Source organism: Vulpes lagopus, chromosome 2 (genome assembly GCF_018345385.1).
Source record: "Vulpes lagopus strain Blue_001 chromosome 2, ASM1834538v1, whole genome shotgun sequence".
NCBI lineage: Eukaryota > Metazoa > Chordata > Mammalia > Carnivora > Canidae > Vulpes > Vulpes lagopus.
The window spans coordinates 94,110,268-94,134,306 of NC_054825.1; the positions used below are offsets into that span (position 1 = coordinate 94,110,268).

At 37.5% G+C, this 24,039-nt stretch overlaps 1 protein-coding gene across 1 annotated transcript; it reads right to left on the reverse strand.

The window, feature by feature from the left end:
• Positions 1 to 454: 454 nt before the first annotated feature.
• FBXO30 (F-box protein 30) lies at positions 455 to 23,731 on the reverse strand. Its single transcript, XM_041744515.1, has 3 exons — positions 23,562 to 23,731; positions 12,345 to 14,397; positions 455 to 7,586 (listed from the first exon to the last, which is right to left on the reverse strand). Exons 2-3 carry the CDS (start codon positions 14,379 to 14,381, stop codon positions 7,383 to 7,385), a joined length of 2,241 nt encoding a protein of 746 aa, XP_041600449.1. The 5' UTR covers positions 14,382 to 14,397; positions 23,562 to 23,731; the 3' UTR covers positions 455 to 7,382.
• Between the last annotated feature and the right edge of the window lie 308 nt (positions 23,732 to 24,039).

Consider the following 24,039-nt stretch of genomic DNA (forward strand, 5'->3'; position numbering starts at 1 on the left):
TTCAGACCCTGTTGCAGTGGGTAAAGCTACTGCACTGCAAGTCTCCTCATCTACTGTTTATTCTGATCCTTTAGTTCACACCATCAACCTCATTCAGTTAATTGATAAAGTTGGGGTTTTTTTTAAGATTTATTTATTATTTGAGAGAGAATCTCTGCCTAAAGCATTTCCTTCTCTGGAACTTCTCCATTTGTCCATGTGTCTGGCATAGTTACTAGATTTTATGAGAAGGGCAGGAGGAGAAGGAGGGGAAGTAGGCATTCCCTGTGTAGCCTCAGTCACAACCTTCCAGAATCAAGCCTCCACTATGCCTGGCATGAGTGCTCAATAAATGCTTGTTGAATGAACAAAGTGACAAATTCAGCTTTCATTTCTCCAAATATCAAATGAGACCCTAAACAATCATTAAAGTATCAATCCCAAGATTCAAATGTTTCTCCCACAAGATAATACAAAAGAATACAAAATGTATACAATGGTTCAATTTATTAATTTAAGTCTTATGTAATACATCACTGTATTTGCTCTTTAAAAGAAACACAAAGTATAAAACTATAAAAAATGATCCTGAAAATTATACAAATTGTTTTCAAAGCATGATTTTAAAAACAGACCTTTAAAAAATGTGATTGAAATGTTCCCCAAAGAATCATAAGAAAAGGTAAAAGGTGAAAGATGAACATTGACACTGAAGCCAATTGCTCAGTTCAAATTGTATTAATTAATTGTGATGAATTACAACTTTATTTCTGCTGCCGTTAGCAGTATTTCTGTGATGGGATTCATGAATTTCATTAGGACTTTAAACTGAATAAATTTGTCACATTACTAATGCTGTAAATTAATTCATAACTTGAGCATTTCCCAAAACTTGAGAGCAAGGTGCTTTTTGGCTTTGGTAATAACTGCAAATTACTCGCGCTTTGTAATTGTGGTTAAATACATACAACATAAAACTTACCATTTTAAGGTGTACAATTCAGCGGCATATTTAGTCATTCACAATGTTGTATAATCAACACTATCTTGTTCTAAAATATTTTCATCACTAAAACAAAAGCAGTTCCCATTAGCAATCACCTCCCACTATCCCCACTCCTCCCCGCCTGCCCTTAGCAACCATTAATCTGATTCCTGTCTCAATGGATTTACTTATTCTGGATATTTCACATAAATGGAATCACAATTTGTAGCCTTTTATATTTAGTTTCTTTTACTTCGCAAATTTTTCAAGAACTACCATACCCTTTAGCATTTCAGGAAAAACCAACCATAAATGTAAATCATGGGAAGAAAAGATATATTGGAATCTAAATGACATCTGAGGGAAGTGAATGAGTCAGTACAATTACCTTTCAGAATGCATTCAAGTTTTTAGAACTGATTGGTGCTTGAACACTGATCAAATGAACAACATTTTATATGCAGCACAAAAATCTTAAGAATTCATTTCCGCTGAATTAGTAACAATTCAAAACAATTTATTTCATATGCCAGAGTTTTTATCACAAAGCTTTTGGAATGTTGTAGGAAATCAATACCATTCTCTATTTCAAATCTCTTCCTAAAATAAGTCATAGTTTTTTTAAGTTATCAATTGATACAAAAGACACCCATGTGACGTAATTAAATATTCACTGGGTAATTCTACTCTTGGACAGATGTTATACTTAAATCATTTCCATTTCCATGGTTTGACTTCTTATAATCAAATAATGTAGTTAAATCTGAATGCTGACTTGTTTTTTATAGCTACAAATTTGTAAGCTGAGACTTTAAAAGAAGCTGAATGTGTTAATCAAATCTAAACTTACCAAAACTACTAGACATAATGCTGATTAGAACAAGTTTTTAAAAACTCTACGTACTTCATCTCGGTTATTTTGATCAACAGGTCAGAAAGCTGAAGTTGTAGCATAAAAAAAGCAGTAATGACAATTAACATGGAAAAAAAGGATTTCACTGAAAAGAGAATTCCAGGAGGACAGCAAAGAGCAGGATCTCCTATCTTCAACTTCAATCTTTTAAGCAATAACACATTATCGCTACTGTTTTTATATTATTAGATCAATGAATAGTGTAACAATTAATGTTACTCTTTGACTGAAAAGGGGTGTGGAAAGCTATCATGTGTCAGTTTCTTTGCCATAGAATGAACCAAGGCTTACATCAATCTATTTATCTGTTTCAGGATCTTGTCTGAGAAAAAAAGAATTCTAGCACCTTATATTAGAAGAACATAAAAATTAAACCTGATGAACTTGCTTTTCCTGGGAAAGGATAATTTGACTTGATGAGTTGGTTAGTCTTAAAGAGTTCAACAGAAATGTAGTTTTATTACTTTCAAACACACTATATTATCACTACTAGAACTACCTATGTATTGAAGAACCATTTCCTATCACAATACTTGCATGCAAATAGATTAATAAAATGATTTGGGGGATGCTTAAAATCCCTGGTGTTAGTGAAAAGAAAAAAACTTAAGTTGTCATTTTGCTTCAGAAATGCTTTTCTTTATAGTAAACAATACTCAGACCAACATGTCAAAGAGAAAAAAAATCATAAAACAGTAGATTCATATCAATGACTTTTTACTACATAGAGCACATTCATGAAGCATCCTGATAACCATTTCTTTGTAACTATTGAATTAATGAAAATTCACTCCCCAAATAACACATTTGAATGTCAGGCATTCTGAACACAAAAAGTGCCAGTTTTGAATTTTTCTAAGGAGGGCAGCCCTGGTGGCTCAGCGGTTTAGTGCCGCCTTCGGCCCAGGGTGTGATCCTGGGGACCCGGGATCAGGTCCCACGTCGGGCTCCCTGCACGAAGCCGGCTTCTCCCTCTGCCTGTGTCTCTGCCTCTCTCTCTCTCTCTCTCTCTCTCTCTCTGTATCTCTTGTGAATAAATAAAATCTTAAAAAAAATGTTCTAAGGTAAAAAAGGAAAAAAACACCTCAAGATGTATCTGTTAATATATCTCAAGATCTATTAAAATCCTCTTGGTCAATTTATGGAGATTATACATGCAAATAAATACTTGTAAAAACTCAGCAGAAGACCTAGTTTTTGCAAAGGATTTTCAGAACAACACCCGTACTTTGTTTATTTCTACTTTTTTCCCTCTTGGTATTACCCAATATAACTTTCCAAAACAGATATTAGGAATCAAGTATGGTAGGCAACAGTATTTTCCAAAGTAATTTCCTTGTATCTAAGTGTCCCTTCTCTTTCTGCATTTGTAAAGTAGAAAAGTAAACCATGTCAGGACACATTTCTCTAAAGTATCCCCAGAAAGTCATCAGTACTCAACTCTGAGTACCTCAGTTTTTTCATCATTAAAATAGAAACTTGGAAAGATTTATCTTTTGAACTTACTTTGATCTTTTAAATCAAAGAAAAGAAAATAATTACATAAAAGGTGACATTAGAAGGAAGCCATCCTTCCTCTTCTCTTATTTAGAAAGAAGTTTACTAAAGTCGGCCTTCATTTACACACCTCAAAACTTTTTTTTGGAAATCAGATTTAGGTCAAATCCTAACAAAACCCATCACTGAATTACATTAAATACAGTTGATGAGTCATTGATGAGTTGATTTTCTTTAAAGGGATGACAAATATTCTCTTACTTTCTAGGCCTCATGAGTGTGTTAAATAAAACTACATAGAGCAATATTTAGACAACCAGCCAAAACACCTATTAGTGAAATTCCTTCCATCAAGACTTTGTCCAGTCTACTGAGAGAATGAGGGCCAATTGCTTTCTTCTATTACAATTCCGAACATTCACCCCTGGAGGTCCCAATCCATCACCTTCTGATATGATGTATCATGCAGGAAACACATTTTTTAATGTTTGCATAACTATCCCTTAGAAAATTTTTTAAATTAATAAATTCTAGGTCTTTTTAGATTGGGATGCAACATGTAAAGAAATCTATTTTACTTCTAAATGCCAAAAACTACATTCAGATTGCCAGAGGTTAACCATATGCTATCAATATAGTAACATAAGCTACCATATGTTCAAGGGATAAGGAAGTTTTGCTGAAAACCATATTATCTTCAAAGTTACGAAGATCCCAATATCCATGGTCAGGGGATAATTAATAGCAAGTACATTGATGGGATATGTAGCATAGGGTTAAAGAGTAAAACAGATTCTACACTACTAATAAACCAGAAACTCAATCGTTAGTATCTCCTAATGATAGGGTTGAAAGGATTCTCATATTTTTGTAGGATTTAACCCAGTATTTGTCTACTTCTACTCTTATCCTAGAAATCTAGTATGCTCACATGACTGCAACCACTGAACAAGAATGAGAACAAATGATGGCTAAAGGTTAATGCTAATAAACTGTAAGTTGCACTGCAATTTACTTTGAAGAGAAGAAACACAAGTGAAATACTAGTAATAACAGTAAATCTTAAATATTAGTAAATACTAGTTTTTAAAAAAATGTCCAACCACCATAGTACCCAATGTACTTTGTCATATAGCTATAAGATGGAGACAACAAACATCATTTAACTTAACCAAATGGTAACAAATAAATTGCCATTACTCTTAAATTTCAATTATACGTGTATATATACACAAACATACCCACTCCAATACCACATGGTTCAGGAGAACAGCTGGCAAGTCCCAGGCTCCTCTCTAAGTTCTCATACTTAACTGTGAAATCAGAATCCCCTGAAGGCCTTTCTTAAAGCAGACTTACTAGTTTCCACACCAGAGCTTCTGGTTAGGTCTACAGAGAGACCCAAGAATCTGCATTTCTAACAAATTCCCAGGTGATGCTGATGCTACTGGTCCAGGGACATTTTGGGAACCTCTACTGTAAATAATCTGTGAATCTCAATAGACAGAGAGAAAGAGAAGGACAGAGAAAGGGAGATAAGTAGATAAAAGGTGATACTGTAGTTATTAAATTAATGAAAAGAGGGAGAGAAGGAGCGAGCAAGAGTGCATTCTAAAGAGAGAAAGAGAAAGACATGTAGTTCTGGCAAAGGAGGCAGCAGATAAAAGTGAATACAGATATTTTCTTCCATCTTGATACTTGCCCTTTATCTTGCTGATTAGAAAAAACTAAGAAATGAGCAAAGAATGACAATGACATTTAAATGACATACAAACCTTTTCACACTTAAAAGGCTAGATAGATTTGTTCCCATGACAAGTTTTAGAAAAACAGTATTGCCAGAAACTCTTCAGCCTTTCAATACTCTTAGATGGGACTACTTTCAGGAGGACACTGAAAGGGCACAGAAAGTTAATTGAGTTTTTCATATTAAAAAAAAAATTCTCACCAGTAAAACATGGGTGAGCAATGATAACAAACAACTCCTACAATATGCGGAAAATCTACTTAGAAACACTGCATTTGGAATCTTTCAAACAAGTATTAAAATTTTATTTAAACAAAAGTTTTTCCTTTTAAGTTACTGAGCCACATAAAGGAAAAATATTAATTTTATTAGAATTTGAACAAATGTTGCACAAAGAAAACATTTTAACAAAATCATATGGTGGCATAACAAACAAAAAAGAAAACAGCCAAAAATGTGTAAAAGAAATATAAGGTGGAAGACTGTTAAATATCTCATGATCCAGTGTAGAAACAAGGAATCTAAACTTAAAAACCAAACAAGCACAACCATAAAACAAAACATTAATGTTTGTGCTATCCTAACCAGACACATTCTTCAGCAAAACTTGGAAAGGCAGTTCTATCTTAGAGTTTTTTATCTTATTTCTGACTTTTTCAGAAATAGACAATTTATATAATTCAATCTCACAGTTGAAAGTTTAAGTACTGAGAAATATTCTAACTGAAAATGATAGGTGAGACAAAGCAATTGATTAGTCTTTAATGCTATATTTTCAACTGTAATAAGGGCTTGATCCAACTAAAAGGAGTCTTAAGCAGTTCAGAGTCCTTCTCTAATGCCCAAGGAACACATCTGCCCAGTTTAACTGCCATAGTGTTGTTACCCTAGTAACAATAGAGCACTCTCAGGGACTAATGTAGCAAGAGAAGACACAATATAAGTTTGATATTGTATAACAAGATAACTTGTCATCCATTTTAGACTACCAAATACTGAAAGTTAATTGAAACAAATTATTTAAGTATTCCCCAATCTTTGAAATTTATTTCTAAATATTGATATATTCATTTTTTTAACTGACCACATTAGGTTAATAATAGTGTAAATCAATTTGAAAACTATAATACAATATACTTCAAAAATAGGACTCTGAATATTTTTCTGTTATACCTTAATCTTCACACAAAGATGCAATTCTTACATTTTGGTAGAGAAGTAAATGGGAAATAAATCTGGAAATGGTTTAAGGAAACTGTCAACAGAGACATATTTTTCCATTTCATGATTGTCACTTTACAAAGACCCCAAATTTCACAATGTTAAATGTCTTAAAATAGTATCAGTTGTGACTTTTATAAACATAAAAAGGCAAAAATTCTAAATGCTTAGGAAATAAAGTTAAGCCCTTTGCATTCTGATTATTTGAAATTTATTCATACAATATGTCCAATCTGAACTTTAAATGAGGTATATTTTTTTCTTTCCAATATCAAAAACCTAGCAAATATATCATACCATGAACAGTTTCAAATTTAAATAAGTTCATGCTTTTTGTTGGCTTTCATTTTATAAAACACATTGCTAAGAGTCTTTGGATGTGGTGTCTTAGAAAAAAAGGAAGTCGCATGTGGTCACTCTCTGTATAAGAGCTGCAAATACATAAGATGAAAACACTTTTGTGGGTATTTTTAAAACATAAATGCATTACCAAACATTAGTCATGATTTTAAATATTACATAAATATATATTAAAGATCATCAATGTATCAACAATTGTATAAGGGGAGCACTAAAATAAAAATCTTTTGATTTATGGCAGTCCTTAAACAATTGAATGTCTTTATCTGAAAAACTTATGCTGCAAAAATTTGAATCAAAGTTTTGCTTTCTGAATGCATGGGTTATAACCCACAAAAAACATGAGGGACAAATTGGTCAGGATCTTGTTAGTTTAAGAAACAAAAAATTTAAAAACCAAAATATGCACACCATTAAAAATACTAATTCTGAAAATTATGCAGCTAAAAATTAAATCACCCTGTCCAGCAAGTTCCAAAAATTTCACACATTTCAAACATTAAGGCAACTTTTTCCGAACTAAACAGTACTTTATAAAAATATATGTCACTTCAAAACATTATATACATAGTGGCAATAAATTTAGCTAGTTGTAATCTTTAATACATTAATAAAGTGTCACATATTACAAAGAAATTATACTAGGTGCTTGCATGTGTGTGCAAGTAGAATTACAGTTTTTAAAGTACAGGTTTTAAAACTGAGCGGAGTGAACGGCCCTCTTTAGTGAGTTCTCGTGTCACACACATACATGGCAATGGGATGGCTTCTTCCCGTTTCTCTACAATATTGTAACTGCATTTCTTCAAGTGGTCAGCCATGCTTAGGATGTCAGCAAATTTCCATTCATTAACAGAACAAAATGCAGTGCTGAATCGCCACACCTAAAAGAAAATTCTACTTCAGATTTAAACAAGTCAATTTACAAAAATCAAAATACACTTCTTACTCCACCTGCAAACATTTCTACTGTTAGAGAAATACCCTATAAAGTTCCAAGTAGTTAGCTACAAAACTGAAAAGGAGTAAATCCATTTGGAGACAAATCTGTTTATCAAATAACTATAGAATAAATCACTCCTATGATATTTTAACTTCGATAAGTGCAGTAACCAAAAATAAATAAATAAAAAGCAAAAATCGACATTAAATACTACATCCAACTTGGCTTATTAAGTAATTTTTTAAGAGATTTTGAGAGAGAAAGGAGGGAAGAAAGGAGAGAGAGGACCCAAGTGGAGAGAGGGACAGAGAGAATCTCAAGCTGACTCCCCATTGAGCATGCTGAGCCAGAAAAAGGGCTCAATCTCATGACGTGAGCCATGCACCAAGCCACCCAGGTGCCCCTAAGCAATTTTTAAAAAATCATAACCTTGTAAATTCAGAGGTACTTCCTAAAATAATATATTACACACTCTTCTTTTATTCTATCCAATTGGCCATATAGAATTACTCAGAGTCTGGAGATATTGATGATACATGTATTATTTTTTTTCTGAAGTTTTTCTTCCATTCCTATTATACTATATGAAGTATACTAAAAAATACACTAATATGGGGTGCCTTGTGGCTCAGTTAGGTGTCTGCCTTTGGCTGAGGTCATGATCCCAGGATCCTGGGATCAACCCCACAATGGGCTCCCTTCTCAGCAATGAAGTCTACTTCTCCCTCTCCTTCTGCCCCTTCCCATGCTCATGCACTTGTGCATGTTCCAATAAATAAATAAAACCTTTAAAAAATACACTAATATTTTGCCAAAGTGCCTTATCATTCCACTATTTATAAGCACTAAAGGTACTTAGTAATATTCATGAGTACAGGTATTTCAATTTATTCAACACGTTTCTGAAAATTTATATAAAACGCTTTTGTAAAATGAATCTTACTTTATTCCAAATAATTGTAAAATGCCATTTCTAGACAAAAATTCATTGCCAAATTCATTCATTGCCCTATTCATGTGTCTATTGGTAAAAATATGAGCTACTTCCCCTTTAGCCAGCTCAGCAACTCTAAGCGTTGAAACAATGTCATCTTATTAGTCCAGCAATGACAGTTGTGGCCTCTTCTCATCTTTACAATTCTAAATATAAAGCTACCCAAACACAGGTAATAAGCACAAATGGAGGACAGACCCAGGTACAAGCATGAATGGGACAGATGAGGCCTAGGCATCCTAGCTAAGCTCATCACCAGGCAAATGTTAGTGCACACTGAATGCCCAGTAAACAGCAGATATTCTAAGAAAGCAGCCACGGATTTGAAGAAAGCCTTCAGCACTCATTAGACCGTCTCATGAAAGGAAGGTAATGCCTTCCAAGGTGGCCAGATACCTTCAACTTCTTTGGGAACACTTATTTTTCAGCTGGCAACAGAAATCACCACTGTTCAGCATAAAAGGTACTTACTCCCAGTATTCCTTAGGGTTATTATATTGATTATGCCTACTGTAGGGTTCTTTCCCAGGAGTCCATGAAGGCCTAGAGAGTAGCTACCAATAGACATTACAGATATCACTAGCCTCCCTTACAATTCCCCATACCTAAGAAACCATAGGAAGAATTAGGAGTTTTGTTAAGCCTCAGCAGAACAAATTCATGAAAGATTCAATCATGGCAGACAGCTTCCCCACTTCTACAGGATCTGGTGAAACACTAAGAAAAAAATGGATGATTCCCATCTCCTGATGACATGGTTTCTTAATAATGGGCCAATTTTTCATCCAGAAGTATTCCTCAAGTACTTACTTAGTGCCCACTACATGGCAATGAGGTTCTAGGCAGTAGATATTTGGTTCCCAGAGAGTCTCACTTCTCAAGGACCTTACAGTCCAATGAAACCAGCAATTCATCAGTGAATTATGAAACAGCATACAGAGTGCTCTAGTAGGGGTATGCAGAGTAGAAGAATATATTGGAGTACAGAGCAGTACACCTCCCTGAAAGCTTCAGGGTAGGGTTCCAGAAGGCTTTCCTAAAGAAGTAAGATCTGTAAAATGAGCAGATGATGAACACCACAAACTCCAGAGACAGGTTTCCTAGATGTGAATCCATCAATTGGTTGGACAAGTTACTTCAGCTCTCTAAACTTCAATTTCTTCATCCATAAAATAGAGACAGAGTAAATAGGTTAACAGAAGTCTAGGATATTACAAGTGTTCAGATGTAGGTATTGTGTTAGGGAGCACATCTGAAGGCCCTAAGGCAAGAAGTGAAGAAAGAAAACATCAGGAAACTAAGGAAATCAACATAGCTGGAATATGAAATGACAAGAAGAAACTGAAGAAGTAAGTAAGAACAAGATTATTAAGTCTTAAATGGTTCATTAAGGAGTCTTTCTCTGTCCCAGAGCAATGAACAAACCTAAAAAGTATAAAAACTTAAAAACTATTAAAAACTATAGTGTAAGAACTGTATTTATGAAAATATTTATCACTCTAGTCCTTATATAGAGTATGTTGGGAAGTGACCCAGTTAGGAATAGAAACCCAGTCAGGAGACAGAACATGAGAGACTCCTAACTCTGGGAAACAAACAAGGGGTAGTAGAAAGGGAGGTGGGCGGGGGGTGGGGGTGACTGGGTGACCAAGCACTGAGGGGGGCACTTGATGGGATGAGCACTGGTGTTTTTCTGGATGTTGGCAAATTGAACACCAATAAAAAATAAATTAAAAAAAAAAAAGAAAGAAAGAAACCCAGTCAGGCTATTGTGGAGAGAGAGTTGAAGAGGACAGAACTAGGCAGTGGGAACAGTAAAGCAAACCTGAGGGGTATGAAGAAGGAAGCCTCAGGAGGGTTTTATGATTACCTAGATATGGAAATAAAGGGGAAAAAAAGAAGTCAACCCTTACTCCCAAATTCCTAGTTTAGGCAATCTGATAAATAATAATGCCACTCGCTGAGATTAAGAGGGACAGAGGGGCACCTGGGTGGCTCAGTGGGTTGAACATCTGACTCTTGGTTTCAGTTCAGTTCATGATCTCAGGGTGGTGAGATTGAGCCCCACAGTGGGTTCTGTGCTCAGTAGGGAATCTACTTGACATTCTCTCTCTCCTGCTCCTCCCCAATGTGCACAAAACTCTCTAAAATAAAATAAATCTTTTTTTTTTTTTTTTAAAGAGGAATAAAGATGCGGAGTAGTTTGGACATGCTGCTTTTGATGAACCTGTGAGATAATCAAGTGAAGACACTTGCATATAACACTGTGGCGGCGTTCAGGAGAAAGTGGCCAGGATATGGATGTATGAGTAATCTGTATAAATGATGATAATTTAAACTCCAAGAGTACGTAAGATTTTCTTGCAGGAATAGAATCCCTAGAAAATATTTCATCTCATAGGTTAATATTAGTGGGCAAGGACAAAAAGAGATCATGCTCAAAGTACCCCATCTCAAATGATAGAAAGATACCAACTTATCTGTATGTGTATACACACATATACACAGCAAGTATAAAACTTTCTGCCATCAAAATTCCCATTTGGGGAAAAACATAATAAAATAAATAGTATATTCAAATTGTTGGCCAAAGCCTCAGAAGAACACAGATGATGATGTAGAATTCTGAAAAACGGAGCAATGAGTAAAAGTCTGAGAAAAACTAAGGGTGGTAAAAACAAAGCCAGAAATTTGAACTCTGCAACCAAAGTGAAATTTGCCAAACTTTGCCTACTTTATAAAATGCAAAATGTTTATATTCTAAAATGAAAAACTCCTGCAATAAAATATATTTATAATGACTTCTAGTTTCTATTATTGCCTCAAACAGAAAGTAGACAAAAGTAGGGATGCCTTTCTGGCTCAGTCAGTAAAGCATATTGACTCTTGATCTCAGTGTTGTGAATTTGAGCCCCATGTTGGGTGTAGAGATTACTTTAAAATATAATAATAAATAAAAATAAACAAAATAAAATAAAGGTGGGCTAAAATGGATTTTCACAAGAGAAAAATGGTGGACCCAGGACTTGCTCCCAGATCTGCTACATCTACAGGTCAAGCCTCCAATATGCAACACTCTCTTGTACTCTACTAAACCCAGAGTCCCTACCAATATCAAATCTAACTACCCTACTCTTACCTCACTTCGACCTAACACTTTTCCACATCCATCATGTTTTCTAGCCCCCAAATACTCCATTGGTCACTTACTAGTAGTAGCAGCTATAACTCTTCTCATTTCCCTCTTTTTAAGTTCTACCTGAAATACTAAGTTCTAAGAAAGAAGTTGCTAGGAATGGAAAGAAACTGCCAATTATAAGCAGCAGAAAACCTCTTCTTGCTTCTTCCATTGTCCTACAGTGAAAATGTTTCAGATGGAACTCAAATTAAAAGGCAGTTAACACAGACTCAAAAGGAGTTGTTACAGAAGAACGGAGTATAGAACTGCTCAACTGAAGTAACAGAAGTGGCCTTCGTCATATTAAATTAGAACCTAGTACTAGGATGGCTGTAGTAAACATGCGATTATGACAAAAATTCTAGTTTTTCATTAGTTATCATTATTTTTAAAAAGTCTGTTGAATTAAAGTATAAGTTTTAAAGGACGGTCAATTTTTCAACAAGATTTTAACTTTATTAATTCTGCAACATTAAGTATCTACTGTATGTCGAATAAGGGGATGATATAGTTAAGATTCAACTAACCTTTTCTTTTATTTGCCATGACGAATTTCCTTCTGGATACTTCCTTTTCCCCCACTGCAGTATGACCATTCCACGAGACTGAAGCAGGCTGCCACATACATCCCTCATTAACCTGGATACACAGGAGAGCTGGCATAAACTGAAGCCATCAAGAAAGCCTGCAATATGTTGTAGGACCTCAAAAGGAAGACTACTTAGATGGTCACTATGTAATCCCAATACACAGTTTCTAGCAGGCTCTACTAATACTGTAGATACACATGGTTGAACTCCAAATGACCTCAAATGGCGGTCGTGTATAACCTTTGCTCCTTGTGTTGATGGACAAAATCTACGCTGAGAATAGGTACAACCATAATATGCTAAAGGACACCTCTGTTCCATCCAGCCATTGAGTCCAGCATGAATGTCACCATGCACATTCTTAAAATGGGAAGAAAATTCTTTTCTCCTAAATAACTGTCCACAAACAAATGTAAACATTGAACGCTGCTTGGGTTGGTACCTAGCAACACATTCCAATACTAAATCCAGCCCAAGTGTCTGAAAAGGACTTGGATTTGAAAGCTGTGGGTTGGCATGATCACAAGCTGAAGCTGAAGCTATTTCTCCAACCATTGTATTTGTAGCTAATATTGCAGATGGAAGTGAAAAAGTCTGAGTCCCAAAGTCAATGTGATAAACATCAACCATGCGACTATCAGATATACCCCTCCCACCTGGAGAATCTCCTAGACAAAAGAGCAATGCTGCTGTAATTAGATCTATTCCTTGGAGGCCCATTGGATCTTCTGCAACCTCCAAATCTGATGTATCTACTGCTTTATCCTCTTTTGGTTTAGACCAACAGGAGTTAGAAAGAAATTTGAATGGAGGATGACCTAAAGATAAGACATCAACATTCCTCAAGTCTCCTAAATCTACTTTTCTCCAACACAAAGCTCCTTCATCCCCATCATCTGGCATGAGGATATGCTGAACTGTGCCATTAGGCAGAGCACTAGATGGTAGTGCTTCCCTAAGTTGTGCTGCTACTGAAAGTGAACTGGAAGGTGGTGAGGTGCCATCTGATGCTATACATTCTCCATTTGTTAAGGTACTTTGTTTTGAATCACCATGTAATTTCTGATTTTGGTCCATGGCCTGTGTACATAGATTTTCCAAAGAAAAACCATTACAAAGAGCAGAAGTGCCATAAGAACTGGTATTCGAGTCACACAATAAATCACTGGAACCATTTTGTTCACACTGGACATCCAGACTTGCGTTGTTATGGTCAATTCCACCTACTGCTCCTATCTCATCCTCATAAAGATGGTCCTGGTCTTTCAAGTGTCTATTCTGCAAGCTTCCCCTGGCATTTTGCTCTTCATTCATTTCACTTGGGGAAGCACAAAGACTTGTACTTAACATGCCAATGTCTCTTGTGGCAGTATTCAGGATATCTAAAGCAGCTGCCAAACTTCTGGTTGTTTCTACAGTAGCTTGATAAAGTGCACCGTAAGATTCTTCATCAACAGACACCAAACCATTAGCATGTGGTATTTCTGGGACACTTGATTTAACTGAGATTTGTTCTCTAGGTTCTGATACTTTATCAGTCGCTTTTGACATCATGGTGGCTACTTTGAGAGACTCTAAAAGCATCCTTTGGTCTTGAAGGGCCAAGGCCATATCTAATTGTGCCACTTCATCAACATCTCTGCTTAGATTTTCATATGATTTCCGATCTGCATAACTAACTGGCCATCGGTTCCACTCCATAGTACAGCACACCACACTTGCAGGACACATCTCTAGATGTTCAGCAACTTTATTTCGAGCCATTGTAAATGGACATCCGAAGTCACTATTTAAGCAAGGCACTCGTTCATATGGACATAAAAGTCGATGCTCATCAGCTTTACAAGAATGGAAAACTGCTCCACACACCAATGGACAACCAATCAAGTCGCAGGAAATCCCAGGTTCTGGTCTGGTCATACACCGTCTACTGACACAATTCACACAGTGTGAATGCTGCAGCTCCTCCTCCATAATGGCCAGTCCAACTCTAGTTGTTGAGATGGAAAAAAGAAATTAGGCAAAAAGTGGTTAATTTTTAAAAACTGCTGAATAACATAAATCAAGTCATAAAGGTATAGTGACTTATCTTACGATGAAATATATAAAATAAGCATACTGAACAAGTTTATTTTACATATAATCAATTTATCTTGAAACAACTTGAGTACTTCATATCAAGTAACAATGCAAAAATTCATTTCTATATACCATATAACAACATGCCTAAGAGGCCAAATGTTTCAAAATACAATGCTTATTACAATTCTAGTATACTGTGTAGTATATAAATTGATGCCAAAAACAAATTTATGCATATTTGACTTTTAGATTTTTTTTTTTTAAAGGGGGAAGCTATTCTTTTTTTTTTTTTTTTTAAGCTTTTTATTTATTAATGAAAGATACACACAGAGAGAGGCAGAGACACAGGCAGAGGGAGAAAGCAGGCTCCATGCAGGGAGCCTGACGTGGGACTCGATCCCGAGTCTCCAGGATCATGCCCTGGGCTGAAGGCGGCACTAAACCGCTGAGCCACCCAGGCTGCCCTGACTTTTAGATTTCAAAGAATGCTTTAGCTTTCACTTTTTCAGTTTCAAATAAACTGATTCTGAAGCACTCCATAGTACACTGACCTCATCATATTCCTAAGAGAGAATGATCTGAATTTCACGAATATATTTAACTAAAACTACTAGAAGTTTTCTTTTTATTCCCCTAAATACAGGAATTCATTTAAGATTTCATCTATTGATCACTCCTACGTATGCCTTAATACATTCTACACCAAATCACCACAGTAAGCCTTAATTGAAACAAACAGGGAATTTACAAAATACAAGTTCCAGCTCCAGTTCCTGCCTATGCGCAAATCACTTACTTCTGAGGGCCACAGTTTCCATTCATTCATTCAACACCTATTTATTGTTTAACTACTATGCACTGTGTTTGGTTTGGCAATATAATGATTAGTCAGACATGGTACCTCCTCTCAAGGAGCTAGAGCAGGAGGTCAGAGATACAACAGTAAAAGTCATGTCATGTTATTATGTGATCAATCTGACAAAAGTAAAATCGGATTAACACAGAGAAGATAATTATCACTAAGTGTAGGGGCTTGAGAAGAATTCACAGTAGTCTTCAAAGATGGGAAATCTTAAGCATGGAAGGAGAGCATTGGCAAGGAAGGGAAGTATTCAATGCTGAAGCAACAGCATATGTAAATGGAGAAAAACAAGTAGCAAAACATGATCAGGAAACCACAAATTTCCTAGCATTGCTGGATCACAAGGTGTAATGCTAGGTAGCTGTGAGAGATAGGGCAGGATGATAGAAATAAAGCAAATCATGAAGACTGTGCTATATGTTGCTCTAAGGAGTTCAGACTTTAGGTAACAGGAAATCACTGTGCAGTATATCAGCACATATACTGATTTAAATATAAGTACTAATCCTATTCAATGTGTTTTTGTCTATAATCTTCAACTTCTTTATTGGCTTGTTCCTACGAGCAGTAAAAACTTAAAAAACTATTTCATTTTTTAACCTAAATAATAAAACAGTATCTCCCTCTACTATTGTTTTTCCTTTTCAAGATTCCAGAATAAAACCAAAAACCAATTAAAACAACAACAAAAACCCTTCATACCTCCCATAAGCTCTACAGTCCTCTAATCTGGCTTTCTTTTGACTGCCAGTCATTAAAACTTCCCTGAGATCCTCCGAGCTAAATCCAAAGGGCATTTTTTTTTTTTTTACAGACTTCATTATGACATCCATTATGACTATTCCCTCTTTTTTGAACAATTTGTCTTTCCTTAGGATGTTTTATTTCCCTGGTTTTCTCCCTACCTTTTTCGTTATTCCTTAATCTCTTCTTCTAAAATGTTCCTCTTCAGGAATCATGTCATTTCTTGTTCATTCTATACATCCTCCCTGGGTGCTCTCAATTTCTCAAAAGCTTCAATTACCACCCGTATGCTGAAAACTTCTCTATAACCCTTGCCCAGATCCCTCTCCCAAACTTCAGATCTCTACAGCCAAATGAGACAGGCAACTCATCTCAATATCCCCCAAAATAAAATTACACTGTAATAGACAACAATTTGCTGGGTAAATAATTCTTAGCCTGTTTTCATCACTTCAATGCATACAAGATTCCTAATTCTCTGACATATTTTTCCACAAGTGCTATCTGGGTTCCAGTTGGCTAATGTAAAATAATTACTCCTGAAATTGCTATTTATTTTTGTCCAGTCCAGGGTTGATTTTCCTCAAACAAAAACAAAATAACAAAAGTCTACCTCATATTGTTAGAGCTCTACTGATTAAGTAGAGAAGTTCTGAGTTGATATTATGGCACTTACTGATAATAGGGGTTGGGTGGGGAGGCATGCATTTAAAAACAAAATTATATTTTTAAATTGTGTTTAAAAATTACAAATTATGAATCAAATACTTCTGAATGTTTATAGGTTAAGACAGAACCCATAAGTTAAACACAGACAAGCTAAAGAGTCACAGTAGAAGAAATGACAGCCTAATGACGACAAACATTTGTAAATTAAACAGATGTTAAAAAAGAAACATTAGTAAGAATTAAGGCGAATTTTACCAAGTGATTAGATTATGAAAGCAGCTGTAGTGTTCTTATTTTGCAACAACTAGATGGAGTTCATCTCACATGCTGAGGGTTATAAGCCTGTTACTAAGAGAGAACCTAAAAATACAAGCAGTTCCGCAGAAGTGACCACTGCTCTCGCAACTTGTAGGAACACTTTATGTTATGTGCACATCATATGACCACACTAGGCCGAACACATCTCAGAAATATCACTTAATTCAAAAGTGTTTAAAATAGCAACTGCTATAGACAACTAAGTTCAATGTAAAACAGCAACAAGTTTGAAAGGAAGACATAGAGGGCTCTCAAGCCTCAAAGTAAATAGTTAATTCCACACTACTCCCTTCAGAATAAGAAAACTGTTTTAAGGGCAGCCCGAGGGGCTCAGCAGTTTAGCGCCGCCTTCAGCCCAGGGCCTGATCCTGGAGACCCGTGATGAGTGCCAGTCGGGCTCCCTGCATGGAGCCTGCTTCTCTCTCTGTGTCTCTCATGAATAAATAAGTGAAATATTTTTTAAAAAAAGAAAGAAAACTGTTTTTAAAAAATAAAAATATCCACAGCAACGAGTGCACAATATCTCTTTACTGAAGCAGACTTACTGAGCAGACTCTTTACTGAAGCAGAAGGAAAAAAGAACACTAATTTGTACCAGTTTTCTCCTGTCTCCAATTTTCTCACTTAATGTTCCTTAATCCTCATAACAACCAAGAGCAAACTGAGGTTCAGAGAGGCTGAAAGGACTTGTCCAGGGTCATCCCCTGGTAAGTGGCAGAACTAGGATTTCAATCTGGATCTGGATCAATGCACATGGACAACAACAGATACATTTACTCATAAAAGTTTAAGAAAACAGGCAGCACTTCAGTAACTGGTGATCCAATTTTAAGACGTTATTTGAGGAATGGAGGTTACACAATTTTGCTTGTAGTTTATTCCAACACTTAATCACCCCTGTGGTCAAGAAAGTCTTTTTGGCTCTCTGTGATTACAATAGCACATAGCTTTGCTTTGAATATCAGTTTTAAAGACTATTCTTAAAATAACTTGCATTTGAAATAGTAAAATTTGCAGAAAAATATAAATTTCGCCATTTTCAAGACAGCTAGCTATACAAAGAATCAAGTGTAATTCATTTTACAAGTAAATATATTAAGAAATAAGTTAAGAAATGGACTAGATAATAACCAAAGAGTATTCTGGGAATAAAACCCTCCGCTTCAGAAATTAAAACTCCCAGATCCATCCTTTTTCTTTTTTTTTCTTTTTTTTTTTTGATCCATCCTTTTTCTAATCAAGATCATTACCAGATTAAATAGGCCTCCATAAAGTATCTTGCAATTGCTCATGAATTCTGTGAAACGAGTTTAAAACACCCGTCCCTGATATATCAGTTGAACAGTGACACAGCAGGCCCATCAGAAAACATGTTGCTAAAACTGAAGTTTCAAGTTCAACATAACCTTAATTTAAAACTCCTCAATATTAAGTTTTCTTAAACTCTCTTGAAAACGAATCTTAACATTTCAAGTAATATCTCTATAATTTACACTTAAATTTGAACAACTGGAAGAAGTCTCATTAGATTAGAAAATATTTGTAAAGAAAGTAAAAAAAAAAAAGAAAGAAAGAAAATATTTGTAAATGATTAAATGTTTTACAATAGTTTCAATTTTTTCAAACAGAAATTCTTGGCCAATTCATACTCTGTGACTGACAAGCAATCCATAAAAATAGTTTTAAGACATGGCATTGTCCCATACAGTGAAAGGAGGCCTTGTTATTTAAAGCTATTTCTATACATAAAATAATTGCCTTCAGAAAACCATTTCTTTATTTTTCCAGATTTGTTAAAATAATTAAGGAGATAAATAAAGCATTGCAAGTTAGTGTGATTTTAAAATATGCTAAGTCAAGTCACTCAAAGCACTCAACACAGCTTGCTGCTATGTGTACCTCTGTCAACAAGACACATGCAAAGATGGGCGGCGCCCTCCCACCCCATAACTGCTGCCTCAAATCTTTAATCTCAGCCCGTATGTTACTTTCCAAATACCAAAGACAAAGGTATGGATCTCATATGATGCTGTGTGCTCATTACACATTGTATTTTTCCTTGGTTATACTAGTCACAACTAGTCATTATCCTTTAATATCTACCTCCACAGGAAAACTATAAGCTCCATGAAGGTGGCAGAACCATCTCGTTCTCATCCATTCCTATGTTTCCTATATTCCAGACTGTGCCTAATTGGAGCTTCACTTATTTTAGAAAAATGAATAAATGAAAGAGTTATACTATAATAAACAGGCAAATGGATTCCAAAACGAGATTCTTGATTTCATGGAAAACTACATATACTTCATCAAAAAATACAATTTTACAAACCTAGTATTACACAATCAAATTAAGTCAAAATTACCTTATTGTACCAGCTATAAAAAGTCTATAGTGCTCAAACATTTACTGAGTTCCTAAGTCATACATTCCAAGCATTATATATAGAGAGTAAGATAAACCGTCTATTAAAAAAAGCAAGTCAAAGGGACAAGGAAATCAAAGAAAGTTCATTTCAACTTTCCATTATTTTAAAATCTTACAAAATAGTCATAAAAGGCACAGAAGTAAACATTTACTAGTATATTTTTCCACTATTTTAACTCCCTAATCAACTGTGTGCTCTGGTTACTGGTTACTTGGATATAGAGGCATCAGTTTCAACAAGAAAAGCAGAGGTTGAGGTGTCCACACATACGCACGTGCCTGAGTAGGTACAGGGCTAAGAAAAGCAGCTCAGAAAAGGAAGTGGCATCAGCCAACTGTTTAATATTGCAGCTAATATGGTACTAGATGAAACAATTCTATTCTATGTTGCTTCAATGTGAGGCTGAAATAGAACTAGACAGACCTGTTAATTAGTTAACACAAGTCTGTGACTGAAATTTTACATTTAGCAATCAGTTATAAGCTCCTCTGAGTAAGAAGTCTCATCCTTCTTGTATAGTACTAGAGTAATACAATTAGTTGTACAATTAATATTAAATACAAACACCTGCTGGGTGATTTGCTGACCAAATGCAGTTTTAAAGACCACAGCAAATCTATAACCTCAGCTGGACATCTTATTTCACTGGTTTAAAAGGGGTGTGTGTGTGTGGGGGGGGGGGGTGCGGTGACTAGGCAAGATTAAAAATCCACTACCTTAAACTCCAAACTCAAAGCACTTGCACTCCTGATGAGTCCAAAATGGCTAAGTGGGTTACACTGTATTCATTCCTTTTATCAAATTTTAGCTCTTTTTATTTATAGAATGACGACCTAATTATATGGAAAATTGTCAAATGTTTCACCCTTCCAGTTATGATATAATCAAAACATATACCTTCTGTGTCTAAATATGGTCATGAGTAGCTAATTCCAAAGTGATAGTTCTAACTACTTGCAATGTTCTCCACTAAATAAGCAAATGAAATTATTACAGACTTACGTCAGAACTTAAAATAATATTAATATTTAACGCTTTGGACTAGAACCTGTTTGCGTCGATCCTCAGATAAAAATAATACACCTAAATGGTGGCACTCAGCTTATTAAAATGGGCAGCATGGCACAGGGGAAGGGGTTTCCAAGGGATCTCAGCTTTGTGACCTTGAGGCAATTACTCTACTGTGAAAACAATTTAGAACTCTACAGAGATTGGTTATGTGTATATCCAACAGGATACAGTCTAATACTCAGAAAAGGGATATACTCACTTTACACAACAGCCATGTTTATGTGGGCAAAGCTTTCTGTAAAACTACTTTTTATATCAGGTCATTTCTACTTGCAGACCTTATAAAAAGCAACTGTATGAGAAAATAACCTATGTTAGTTAACATTTTCCAATGAAAAGATGTACCTTTTTTGTAAAGGATTTTCAGAGACTGGATTTTAATTGAGGTATGCTTATCTGTATTTAACTATCTAGCTACCTACAATGTAAAAACCATGAGCCCAATGCCAATCTCACATATTTCATCAACCTGAATTTGAAATTAAATATTTTACATAGTCTATGATTGAAGACTGTCAAAGAAGCCAAATGCGTCCTTTGAATGAAACAAACAATCCTAGGAACTCAGTTAAAAGAGTATCCAAAAAAAAAAAAAAGGAAAAAAAAAAAAAGATGTATCCAAAATCATACAAAGTAGCATAGGACTTATCCCATTAAAAGCCACATTTCGGTAATACAGTGTATCAAATAGTAAACACACATTAACCACACCCACGTGGTGACCTCAGAGTACCTGCCTAACTATATGTGTTATTTCAAAGTGTTATTGTCCTTTAATAGGTATTTTATTATGACACTTTGTATTTTTTTAAAAGTGTCCAGCGCTAGAGATGGAGAAATACTGGATTGAAATAAAATACCCAGCACACCCAGAGCGCATAAAAGTTTGCCTGTATCAGAAACTTCAGTTCTCTGAGAACATTTACAAAACCCCACGGAATATTTCCAGAATCACACACACACACACACACACACACACAGAAACCTTATGTCACTGCATTAAAGTATTAGATAAAAACGAACTGGCAACTTCCAAGTTACCAAAACACCATGTTATCCCCGATTAAGCTTCTGGAGTAAGAAACTGTGACTAAGCATAAAGAACAGTGATTCAGCGGAAACTGTATACTGAAAAACTGAGCCCTTAGAAAAATTCTTAATATAAATAAATAATTTTCTTAAAAAAAAAAAAAAAAAAAAAAAAGGAAGTGAGAGCACCTAGGTGGCCCGGTCGGTTAAGCGTCTGCCTTTGGCCCAGCTCAGGATCCCGGGGAGGACCCCACACGGGGCTCCCTGCGGCGCCGGGACCTGCTCGTCCCCCTCCTCTGCCTGCCGCTCCGGGTTTGTGCTCTCTCTGTCAAGTAAAAAAAAAAAATCTTTAAAAAAAAAAAAAAAAAGAAAAGAAAAGAAAAAAAAAGAAAGGAAAAGAAAAGAAAAGAGAAAAGAAAAGAAAAGAAAAGAAATCACACACAACACACACACAACCACACACAAAAACCTTATGTCACTGCATTAAAGTATATAGTAAAAACTGGACTAACTTCCAAGTTACCAAAACACCATGTTATCCCGATTAAGCTTCTGGAGTAAGAAACTGTGACTAAGCTAAAGAACAGTGATTCAGCGAAACTGTTACTGAAACTGAGCCCTTAGAAAAATTCTTAATATAAATAAATAATTTTCTTAAAAAAAAAAAAAAAAAAAAAAGGAAGTGAGAGCACCTAGGTGGCCCGGTCGGTTAAGCGTCTGCCTTTGGCCCAGCTCAGGATCCCGGGAGGACCCCACACGGGGCTCCCTGCGGCGCCGGGACCTGCTCGTCCCCCTCCTCTGCCTGCCGCTCCGGGTTTGTGCTCTCTCTGTCAAGTAAAAAAAAAAAATCTTTAAAAAAAAAAAAAAAAAGAAAAGAAAAGAAAAAAAAAGAAAGGAAAAGAAAAGAAAAGAGAAAAAAAGAAAAAAGAAAAGAAAAAAAAAGAAAAAAGAAAAGAAAAGAGAAGAAAAAAGAAAAGAAAAGAAAAAAAGAAAGAAAGGAAAAATCCTAAACATACATTTTTATGCTATTCTTTTCCCTTTGCTGCGCTGAAAACCGGAGTGCTTTCTAAAACCTTAATAAATACGGGCAAATGCACCATCTGTTCCTAGAGCTTCTTAGGTCTCTAAGGACACACAACGCGGTACCGCAACGCAGCACACGCACACGCACACGCACACGCACACGCAGTCCAGAGAGTCTGGGAAGTTTGTATTCATCTAAAGTTCTAAGCCTTCCTCTACACTGGCACCAGAATGCCCATAAATAGCGTCATCTTGGACCAGAGTCAACAAAGCAGTTATGGAATAAAAGGTCGATTCCTTCCCAACCATCCTCTATGTGGGACTCACGACGCGGCTCAGAAAGAAACGAGGACGCGAACGCGGGGCGGGAAGCGCGGTCCGGCCTCGCAGCTCCCGCGGCCCGAAACCGACTCCGACGAGCGGGCTCGGACCCAACGTGCACCCCACGGCCCCCTCCGCGCAAGGGGCCGCAAGCAACGTAGAAGGGGCCACAGCCCCCGGGCCGAGAAACGAGGAAGTTTCCCTTTAACAGGGGCTGAGGCTAGGACGGGAGCCGCTCGCTGCCGTGAATGGCAAAGTTACCGACCTGACCCGTCCCGGAGGGCGGCGGGCGGCGGGCGGCGCGGCCCCGTCTCACTCGCGCCGTCCGCCCCAGTCACCCAAGCTTCCCGACGCCGGTTCTCGAGGTCCCGGGGGCCCCCGCCCCCAGACAGGCCAGCTGACACGGGGGTCGGTCCCCGGCCTCGGGTCGCCATTTGCCGTCCCTCCTCGGCGGCCCAGGCGGGACCAAGCCGGGACCCGCAGCGCCGGCGCGGGCGGCTCTGTTCGCTCGGCGCAGGCCCGGCCCTCGGGACCGACCCACGGCCGCGGGCCTCGCACCGCCCGGCCTCCCCCGCCGGCCTCCCCCGCCGGCCTCCCGACACTCACCGCCCCGCGCGGCCGAACCGCGGCCCAGGCCCTGCCTGCCGAGGCCGCCGTGCTCGGCTGCTCCGCGCGGTCCCGGCCGCTCCGCGCCCCGCAGCCCCGTGCGGTCCGCCTCCTCCGCCGGGCCTCTCAGCCCCGCCGGGCCGCCGCCTTTTCTCCTCCCGGCCGGCGCCTCTGCCACCTCCCCCGGCGGCCGCCCCCCTCAGGCGGCCCCGCCCCGCTCGGCCCCGCCCCGCTCGGCCCCGCCCCCCAGACGCGCCCGGCCGGGCCACGGCGGCGGCTGCAACCCCGCGGGGACGCGCACGCTGAGCCCCCGCGGAGACGCGCACGCTGAGCCCCCCGCGGAGACGCGCACGCTGAGCCCCCGCGGAGACGCGCACGCTGAGCCCCCGCGGAGACGCGCACGCTGAGCCCCCGCGGAGACGCGCACGCTGAGCCCCCGCGGAGACGCGCACGCTGAGCCCCCGCGGAGACGCGCACG

Excerpts from the sequence above, each read along its gene's own strand:
- FBXO30 (XM_041744515.1), bottom strand. The coding sequence starts at position 14,381 with ATGGAGGAGGAGCTGCAGCATTCACACTGTGTGAATTGTGTCAGTAGA. Across the intron at positions 7,587-12,344 it reads CATGGCAAATAAAAGAAAAG|GTGTGGCGATTCAGCACTGC; the intron begins GTTAGTTGAATC and ends ATTTTCTTTTAG.